This window comes from Crotalus tigris, unplaced genomic scaffold (assembly GCF_016545835.1).
Source record: "Crotalus tigris isolate CLP2741 ecotype Arizona unplaced genomic scaffold, ASM1654583v1 scf7180000020992.475769, whole genome shotgun sequence".
Lineage (NCBI taxonomy): Eukaryota > Metazoa > Chordata > Lepidosauria > Squamata > Viperidae > Crotalus > Crotalus tigris.
In genome coordinates this window covers 454,278-464,426 of record NW_024098302.1, presented here as the reverse complement: position 1 = coordinate 464,426, position 10,149 = coordinate 454,278, and the positions used below count along the sequence as shown (strand labels likewise).

The window sequence follows — 10,149 nt, the reverse complement described above, 5'->3', positions numbered from 1 at the left end:
TGTCATGTTCAACATTCTCCATAAGTTTTGAGGTGGGCAGGCAAAGTTCATCAAAATATATCTATATCTTAATAGAAATGCTTGTTGCTGATAATAGTTAATAGATAATATTAAGTTTGGCTGTGCAATGTAACCTAAATCATATAATCTGTGTGTCATAATTATAGAGATGTGTTCATGCTATGTAGAAACCATTTTACAAGAAGTGTCAGTGTCAACTAAAAGTCACAGATGTTGTAAGATAGCACCCGTGCAGAAAGGTGTGGTAAGACAACCGTTTGTGTGAACTTCTCCTTTTACTTATGTAGCTTCAAGATATAAACTTCTCTGTTTTAGTGTGTCAAAGGTAGATAAGAGCCACCCTAAGGCTAAGGCGTGGGTGGTTAATGCTATAAGAACTACTCCCTGAGAATAGCTCAGGGTTCAGAATTTGTCATGTGAATGCTCTGAACCATTGTGCACAAATAAAGCCTGTTTTCTCCAACCCTTCGTGGTCTTGTCTTCTGATGTAAGTATCGTGGTTTTTTCCACAACAGTTTGATATTCCAAAGAACCACTGTCCTGACTATAGGGAGAAGGAGAGCGCAAAAGTTAGACGTCTGGCCACTCACCCAACTGTTCCTCTGTGCCACTTAGATTGTCATATGGGAAATTCTGTTTTTTGAGTAAGAGGGAAAACCACAGTTTCCTGCACAGCCTGACACCAGGCTACCTGAGTGGTGGGCTATGAACGAGCTGGAGAGGGCAAGGATGTGTCTCTTCAAAGGGTTGGTGGACCATCTTCAGGTCAGTTAAGCAGGACAGATGAATGAAATTATAGGGTATAACCTCTTCAGATCCAGATCTGTAAGGTAAGGGCTAGATGAACAAGGAAGAGGAACGAGGTTGTTTGATTTCTAGAATCGTTCTAGGAATTGGATTACACTATTCATACTCTTCCTCGTACTTGGAAACTGGATTGACCCCATATCTATCAGCAAGGTGATGCCATGGAATCCGTCCTTGAGGTGAAGCCAGGTGACAGGGACACCATTGTCTTCCAGCCTCTTCTTATAGAGCAAGCCATCATCTCGGAAAATGTCATATTCGCAGGTTAAAAGGAAAGTCTCTGGAAACTGCTGGATGACGGCGTCTTCTGCCAGGAGTGGGGAAAATATGGGGTCGAAAACTGTTTTGTATTTTTGGAAAAGATCTTCTGAAAATGGACCAGGTACAAACGGCACGTAACCCCGGCCTTTAAATTCCTCCGGAATATGTTCTGCACTGATCCATTTCTGATACTTTGCCATGAGTTCCTGCGGGACATGGGCATTGGCCATAATTTCATTGACCCCAGCACTGGTTCCTGAGAGATACATTGTGCCAAGACGAACAGCCTCTTTCTTGACTAAGGGGGGAATGGACTGGTTTTGCTGGTAAGAAGGTAAATTTACATCCAGGCATTGTAGGTAAGGATTGATTAGTATGTGGGCCTGGGGCTGTGGCAGGTCCTTTGTCATCAGAAGTTGCTGAGCAGTGCTGGCAACAAGTGTGCCTCCGCTGCTGTCGCCAGCCAGCACGATCCGTTTCGGGTCCACCCCGTAGTCCTGCGCATTCTTCAGAAAATGTGATACGGCAGTGTAGCAGCTGAGTTGTTGAGCTGGATAGGGGTGCTCTGGCGCCAAGGGGTATCTGAAGCAACAGTCAGTCAAAATACAATCTTAGAAATACACTGGCATTCCTATTCTGAAGATGAATAAATTATAGCTGCCCCACCCCAAAAAGACTGGGCAGCATGCAACAACCAATAGAGGCAGTCCTCAACTTACAACAGTTCATTTAATAACTGTTCAAAATTACAACATCACTGAAAAAAGTGACTTAGGACCGTTTTTCACATGACCGTTGCAGCATCCCTGTGGTCACATGATCAAAATTAGGGCACCTGGGAACTGATATTTATGACAGCTGCAGTGTCTCAGGCTCATGTGATCCCCTTTTGTGACCTTCTGACAAGCAAAGTCAGTGGGATTCAGTTAACAACTGCGTTGCTAACATAACAAAATTGCAGTGATTCACTTAACAACTGTGGCATTTTATGTTAAGACATAAAATAGGGCACTTAACTGTCTCACAAAACAACAGAAATTTTGGGCTCAGTTGTGATTGTAAGTCAAAGACTAGCTGTAATTCTGTAAACTACTCTGAAGTAACCCGCGGCATCCTTGTTAGTTCCTTATGGCTGTCAGTATTTCAGCACAGGGCTTTTCAGCTGGTGAAACGCGTACCACCTGTGGCAGGTGGTACGGGACCATCCTAGAAGTGGTAGTGGGGGGAGGGGAATGAGCTGAACCGGCGGCAGCACTGCACAAGCCTGAACGAGAGACGGCTGGAGCTGCAGGGCTGTCAGGGCTCAGCAGAAGCGCCAAGATCAGCCCTGGATTTTGGCTCTTTCCTTTGCGGGGAGGGGGCCAGGAGGAGGGAGGAGGCTTCCATGTTCCTCAAATCTGGGGCAAAGCAAAGCAACAGGAACCGGAAATAGCCAATTGTCTGGCTGACAGTGGCTGTGCTGTGCTGGAAGCGCAAGGCAGAGGTGCCCTGAAAACGGATCAGAGAGAAAGCTGAGCAGAAGGGAAATGTGAAAAAAAAAACCCCAAAACCCCACCTCCAGACAGCCTTTTCCCCTCCTTTCTGAACACCCTGATGGTCCCCTGGGATGGGCGAGGGAGGCAGCAAGAGGAGAGGGGCGCCGCCTGCTACGGGTCTTCAATCTGTACTTCATCTTGGACAAGTAAGTGTGCGGGCGTCATGGCGTCTGTGCAGGATGAGGCTGGGCTGCACGGGACGCTTTGTTCTGGGTAGGGTTGTAGCAGCCCTGGCAGTTTTTCAAAACTCCGCAGCTGTTTTTTCCCTTTGCTTTGGGTGCCAATTTGGAGAAAAAACACCTGGCGGATGTTGCATTCCTCTTTCCTCTGGAGAAGGTTGAAGGAAAAAGTTTGGCTCCTTCACTGGTTTCTCTTTTTGCAACGTTGCTTTTGGGGGGGGGGAGTTTAGTAAAGAGCAGCTGTCAGCTTTAGCCTGTCTGATTAGACTTACAAAGGCCTGTTTCCAAAGGAAATCCCTCGCTCGGCTTCCCTCGTGGGATGCAATCCCCGCGGAGCAACCGTTTAAGACAGGGGAGGGCAACCTGGGCTCTTTTATGACTGGTGGACTTCAACTCCCAGAATTCCTGAGGCAGCCATGCTGAGGGGAAAGGGAGAGGTTTCCAAGCTGAGCCAGGCTGGCTCAGGAATTCTGGGAGTTGAAGTCCACGAGTCATCAAAGAGCCAAGGTTCCCCACTCCTGGTTTGAGATCTCTGAACTCCAGAGTTAATCTGAAACTTGCTCCATGGCTGTGATGGATCATTGATTCAATCAATAATTAGAAGTTAGCATCTAGATACCCATGAAAAAGAAATACCTTTGGGAAATATTAAACAGGCAGGAACAATAGGAAAAGAGGTAGAAAGCCTAGGCCCAGAAACCAACTATTACAAATACGAAAGGCTGCTCCAAAAGAAACATCCATTTCCCTCTCTTAGAAAAGTCAAGCCAAAAAACAAAAGTACCAGAGAAGAGTCTCTCTCTCTCTCTCTCTCTCTCTCTCTCTCCCTCCTCTCTCTCTCTCTCTCTCTCTCTCTCTTTCTCTCTCCCCTCTCCTCTCCTCTCTCTTCCTCCCCCACCTGTGATAAGCACTAGCCTTGAACAAACCAAAAGAAAGCTGACAGGTTTGCCCTATCTCAGTGATGGCGAACCTTTTAGAGACCGAGTGCCCAAACTGCAACCCAAAACCCACTTATCCATCGTTGAGTGCCGGGTGGGTGTGGCCCATTGGCTGGGTGTGGCTGCGGTGGTAACGGAAGACTGGGTGGGACTAAAAAGTTCAATCAAGCAATTCCAACTTTGCAAGATCTTTTTTTTTCCTGCAAGAAGCTGAAATTGACTGAACCTTTTTTTTTTTTGCACATGGCAGCAGAGGCCTAAAGCGAAAAGGTTTTATAAAACCCAGCTGAAGGCCTAGGACTCGGGCGATAGAACGCATGCCCACAGAGAGGGCTCTGTGTGCCGCCTCTGGCACCCGTGCCATAGGTTCGCCACCACTGCCCTATATACACATAGAAACCAATAACAGGATTAACCCCAGACACACCAGCGCCTACAACAAGATTAACCTAGATACACAAAAACCTCATCAACAAGTTATTTCCTTCCCTGGGTCATAGGATTAATCAATCCTGCTGAAAGGGAAAAAAACCAAGCTAGGAAATTAAGAAGAACAAACTTCTTATAAATCTCATCAAAACTTAAAATAGGAAAAAGAGTATAAATTGTACCATGCATTTAGGTGATTTTTACTAGCTAGTCCAGAAGTCATTGCTGAATCACTTCTCTGTCTGGCTTCTGTAGTAAAATCCACTTTCTGGCAGTTTGCTTCGCTCAGTCTCAACTATTTTTATTTTTATTTATTTTGAGCCTATTTCAGTATTTTCCTCTTAAGTCTGAGTTACTCCCAGTTGCTTTGTTCTCCATTAATGAAATGCACATTCCCTCTCCTTTTTTTCTATTTTTGCTGCTTTTTCTGCAGCTGCAGGAATTGTATCCAGGGAGGAAATAAAATGCTTGCTCATGTTATTTGTCCTACAACTGACAGGATGCATTCTGTTTGCATAAGAGGTTTGGGGCTGTATTCTTAAATATTGTAACTTTGGACAGTCACTAAATGAACTGTTCTAAGTCTAGGACTAGACTTCGCCCAGCCTGGTTGGAAAAGCGCCCAGACGGGGAGAGAGAGCGAGAGAGAGAGCGAGAGAGAGAGAGCCAAGAGGGTGACAGCACTGGCAGAGCTTAATTCAGCTTCCTCCACAGAAAAGGCCGCGAAGCAGCGCAGCCTCCCTTAGGAGATGCTCGACAGAAACGAATCTGGCACTGCAACGGCCCCCAGTTCGAAGCTGTGCGGAGATGGATAGAGGAGCGGTGTCTAGGTTCCTATGACCATCGGAAATATGTGTTTTCCGATGGTCTTAGGCGACCCCTTTGAGAACCTCTGGTCTAGAGAGAGAGAGAGGTTATGGCAGTTGGCTTTTGTGCCTTCTGTGACACAGGTCAGCTTGAGCTCACTTACCCGATGCATGCGATCACAGTGTCACTTTGCCGGGCAATGAAGTGGCACAGCCTTTCGTGGGATCCTGAAATATCACAAAGAATTGTTTGAATTGATGTTCAGATGAGAATGTCCCATTTCTCCCACCCCTAACTTGTATGTTTTTATCTGAGCACATGCATTTTTCCCCTTTGGTCCTTGGCGTGCTGCAGAAGAATCAGGGTACCCCTTAGGCCAGGGATGGCGAACCTTTTAGAGACCGAGTGCCCAAACCACAATCCAAAACCGACTTATTCATCGCAAAGTGCCAAGGCCGCATTGGGGGTAGGCGTAGCCCACTGGGTGGGTGTGGCTGCTGTGGTCATGGCAGATTGAGTGGGCATGGCTGGGGTGGGTGTGGCCATTTTGATGTTGCTTGTGGGGGGATGCCTGTGGGGGCTGGCAGAATTGGGGGAGATCCAGGGGGTCTCTGGTGGATGTGGCGTTGGCAGGAGGTTCGTCCTGAGGGGTGAGGCAGGGGTAGGGCGGGGGTGCCATTGCTGCAGGGCAAGGCGAGACAGGGGCGGCTGCTGCCTGATACCATCAGCCCCCGCACACAGGCCAGCGACGCATGGGGGCGTGCTCTACCACCTCTCCTTGAGCTTGCTAGCCAGCTGCTTCACCTCCTGTGTGCTGGGTGGGGTTGCCGCTCTGGGTGCCAGCGGGGGCCTAATGGACCTGTGCAAGCTGACTATGGCGGCAAGTGTGCCCACAGAGAGGGCGCTAAGTGCCACCTCTGGCACACGTGCCATAGGTTTGCCATCACTGCCTTAAGCCAAACATTTGTCCGTCCTTCTTTCATATCAATCAAACAATTATTTGGAAAACCTACGGGGGCTTCCAAACAAGCCTGCTCCTCCATGGATCCAGACAAGTCCTCGTCTGTTCTCTGGACTTGCTCTTTTGGGACAACAGACCATCACCGGCACTCTGTCAAAAAGCATTTCCTTGACAATCAAGTCAGATGGTTTCCTGGGATGTATTCCATTCCAAAGGAGCCTCCATATGAAAAATTCATGGCAGATGCCAAGTTTATCCAGAATCCTGGCCTGCACAGGGGAAAGACAAGAAAGAAACCAAAGAATAACACACAAAGGATCTGTTTAGATCAGCGGTTCTCAACCTATGGGTCGCGACCCCATTTGGGGTCGATCGTCCATTTTACGGGGGTCACCAAAGAAGGCGATCCGCCATTTTCCCCCCTCAGGGGGCGCCGCCGTGCATGCGCACCGCGCATGGGGGCGCCGCCGCACAGCGCATGGGGTGCCGCCGCGCATGCGCACTGCGCATGCGTGGCACGTTTGTGTGATGGGGGTCGCCGTCACACAAACGTTGAGAACCACTGGTTTAGATGCTATCCAGAGCGAGTTCTAACAAAAGAGACTATTTTGAGCTCAGGGTTGAAAGGAGGGGTCCTTGGTGCTCTCTGAGCTTGCTTGTGCATCCTCAGGTACACCAAGTGTAGGACTGTGCCATTCAGCCGAACCAACTGAAAGCAAAGCTAGAGTCCAAAGGCAGAGACTTACCAGTCCGAAAAGAATTCTTACAAACAAATAGAGAAGGCGCAGTTTTCTCCCCTGGCTGATTCCTGGCGGGATATGCATGCCGATGATATTAAAGTAAAGGATCCACCCGAGGAATAACAACGTGATTGAAATGCAAAAGTAAAATACCAACATCCACAGGGTTTGGCCCAATATCGTTTCCATGGTGGAAAGGTCCTGAGATCAGAGATGGGATTTCTTTTCCCCTATCTGGCCAAAGAAAATTGTCTTAAAGCTTAATTTGCTTTCTTCTTGGTCCGTGAGCTCTATATTGCCCTTAGTTCTTTTAACAATAGGTGACACGTACACCACGATGCCTTCTCTTATACCATTTCAACAGGTACGATCAGTCAACTGATCATTTTTTTTATTCACTATTTAACTGGACCAACAAGTTCTGAACAAACAGAGCTCTTTCAAAAGTCTTTCTCTTGAGGGTTACATCATCCAAGATCGGTTGAGTTTACTTTATGATCACCCCACAGATTAAATGAGGAGGTTCATTTATCTGTATTCCTTAATTATGGCTTTCAGAGGCACACTGTAATCTGAGTGAGCTTCTGGGCACCACGTTCCCTGACACAGAAAAATGACTTTACACAGATTTTGAGATGACAACAGCCTCAACAAGGTTTAATGCCGAGTGGATTTTGCCATTTGAGTTGTAATTTGGTATTTTTGCTTCTGCTGGTCAGAGGCAGATCAGTTCAACTAAAATTGTCTAAAATCGCCGTCATAGCAGTGTTCCAATATCTCAGGGGCTGCCACAAAGAAAAGGGAGTCAAGCTATTCTCCAAAGTGCCTTAGGGCAGGACAAGAAGCAACGGATGGAAACTAACCAAGGAGAGAAGCAACCTACAACTAAGGAGAAACTTCTTGACAATTAGAACAATTAACCAGTGGAACAATCTGCCTCCCGATTGGACAATTATTTGTCTGAAATGGTATAGGGAAGCTTGGGGGGAGGGGAAAACAGGGCTACATGCATGCAGCTTGACTTGTACAAGTAGCGGGCTGGCACATACAGCTTGATTGTAAGTTGACCTGTATATGCCCATGCATGCAAGCCCACTTGCGCAAGCTGCACACACACAATGGCTGGCTGCTCACGTGGCTCGGTTGCGAATAGGCCACAGCCCAATAGTAGGCCACAGTCCAGGGACTGGGGACCCCACTATAGGGTTTCCTGCCTGAGCAGGGGGTTGGACTAGAAGACCTCCAAGGTCCCTTCCAATCCAGAGCCCTGAAATGCAGTTCTTTGCCCTTCCTTAATACTGGGACATTTGTAGATGGGGAAATTGCAACAATCACTATCGGTTTGTTTTATGTTTGCAAGGTTGAGGTATTAAGCAAAGACACATGGTGAACAAACAAGCTTCTTTATTGATCTCTTCTTACAACCAGCAACAGCAAAATGGCACGCAGGCCATTTATAGAGTCCTGAACTCAGACAGTGTCAGCCAATAGGAAGCTGGCTGTTTTCGCGCCTTGCGCATGCGTACAAGGCTGGCGACAGCCAGTCTGGTCCCAGGCAGCTTTTGGTCCTGGTAGTGCTTCACAAAAGCCAAGAAACAGGAACGTTGAACAGTCAACAAGTATAATGCACTGTGTTGACATAAAGTTAGCACTGGAAGTAACCTGCTTCCAGTGCCTTAAATACAGCCACCTACCACGCCCAGAGCACACACCCCAATTAACACCCGTGACCATACTCCACCCTCGCCTCGCCCAACCCCAGTTGATAACCCACACCCCACCAATAACCTAATTAACAATGCTGCGCTCTCCTGCCCCAGTCCACGCCCCACACATAGAAGTGAAATGAACAAAGCCGGCAACACTCTGCTCTACCGTCCAGTCCTCTGCTCCAACGTCCACTAATGACAGACCCAGCGACACTTGGAAGTCCAATAAACATAAGTACGATGCAGCCTCCCCTCCGTTCGCCACGTTTCGTCCGTGCTGTTGTTACTAGCCATCTAAGTATATCAATTACTAGCCATCCTAGCTGGTCACATGGGCTCATCAGCTGCCGCTCTAGGAATCCCGGTTGCCCATCTTGGTGGTTGCAATGGCGGCGCGAAACGCGGACCCGCCGGATCAGCTGTTGGGGCCTCTCCAATGTTGCCATTGTGTGAGCCGGTAACGGGGCTACTGGAGGGTGAGTGGTGCGCTGGGTCTGATATTCGGCCCCCCTCACCACATGTCCCCCTGGAAGAAAGCATACTAAGATGAGTAAGGCCTTTTGTCATGCACATGAAGAGTTAGTCGGCCCCTCCCCAGGTTTGCGTGGAAATTTCCTATGGTATCTACGAATCAGGTCGGGAGCAAAGACATCCCCCTTCCACACCCAGGAGGCATCGGACAGGGGATATCCCTTCCATAAGATTAGATAATAAAGTTTACCCCCCTTCACCTGCGAATCCAGGATATCTTGTACTTCATACCGCCCTGGGGTGATGGGCCCTGGGGTTTGTTCTTGGGGTTTCTCCCTTACAGGTTTCAACAAGCTTACGTGAAAGACTGGATGCACCTTATCATGCAAACTCGGTAAATGAAGCTTCACCGTCACCGGATTAATAATCTGGACTATGCGGAAGGGTCCGATGTACTTTGGTGCTAGTTTTTTGCACGGCACCTGCAACTTTATATATTTAGTCGATAAATACACTAGATCCCCCACCCAAAACTGAACCTGTAAGCTACGAGTTTTATCCGCCTGGTGTTTAGTTGCTTGTTCTGCTTTTATCAGGGCCTTTTTCACTGTACCCCATACCTCACCTACGTGGTTAAACCATTCATTGGGGTGACGAGGCTGGGATTCCTGGGACCCACACTCTGGCATCGGGACAAAGTCGCGTCCATACACCACCTGAAAGGGTGTGAGGCCGGTGCTCTTATGTACTGCGTTATTATATGCGACTTCCGCTAATGGCACCAATTCCACCCAATTCGACTGTTGATAGGATACGTAGCTCCTCAGATATCGCTCGACAGCAGCATTGGCCCACTCCACTGCCCCGTTGGTACTGGGATGATACGCAGAGCTGAGACCTTGAGCAGTACCAATGAATCGAAGGAACTGACGCCAGAATTGAGCCGTAAATTGTACGCCACGGTCCGAAATAATTTGACGAGGTGCCCCATGCAAACGATAAGTATGTGTTAAAAACATTCTGGCCAGTCCTCTTGCCAACGGCAATCCCTTACAGGGTATGAAATGGGCTTGTTTTGAAAACAAGTCAACCACTGTCCATATAATGGTGTAACCCTGTACCTCCGGTAAGTCAACTATAAAATCCATTCCAATGTCCTGCCATGGCTGATTTGGATCAGATACTGGTTGTAACAGTCCCACTGGTTTTTTGGGTACTACCTTTGATTGTGCACAGATGTGACAGCCCTTCACATAAGTTTCAATGTCTCTTCTCATTCCAGGCCACCACA

The 10,149-nt window shown here is 48.0% G+C and overlaps 1 protein-coding gene across 1 annotated transcript; it reads right to left on the bottom strand.

Moving 5' to 3' along the window:
- Positions 1–242: 242 nt before the first annotated feature.
- On the bottom strand, positions 243–7,547 carry LOC120319915 (arylacetamide deacetylase-like 4). Its single transcript, XM_039369270.1, has 4 exons — positions 6,685–7,547; positions 5,991–6,207; positions 5,141–5,204; positions 243–1,671 (listed from the first exon to the last, which is right to left on the bottom strand). Exons 1-4 carry the CDS (start codon positions 6,865–6,867, stop codon positions 897–899), a joined length of 1,239 nt encoding a protein of 412 aa, XP_039225204.1. The 5' UTR covers positions 6,868–7,547; the 3' UTR covers positions 243–896.
- Between the last annotated feature and the right edge of the window lie 2,602 nt (positions 7,548–10,149).

Excerpts from the sequence above, each read along its gene's own strand:
- LOC120319915 (XM_039369270.1), bottom strand. The coding sequence starts at position 6,867 with ATGGAAACGATATTGGGCCAAACCCTGTGGATGTTGGTATTTTACTTT. Across the intron at positions 6,208-6,684 it reads TAAGAATTCTTTTCGGACTG|GCCAGGATTCTGGATAAACT; the intron begins GTAAGTCTCTGC and ends TCCCCTGTGCAG. Across the intron at positions 1,672-5,140 it reads ACTGTGATCGCATGCATCGG|ATACCCCTTGGCGCCAGAGC; the intron begins GTAAGTGAGCTC and ends CTGTTGCTTCAG.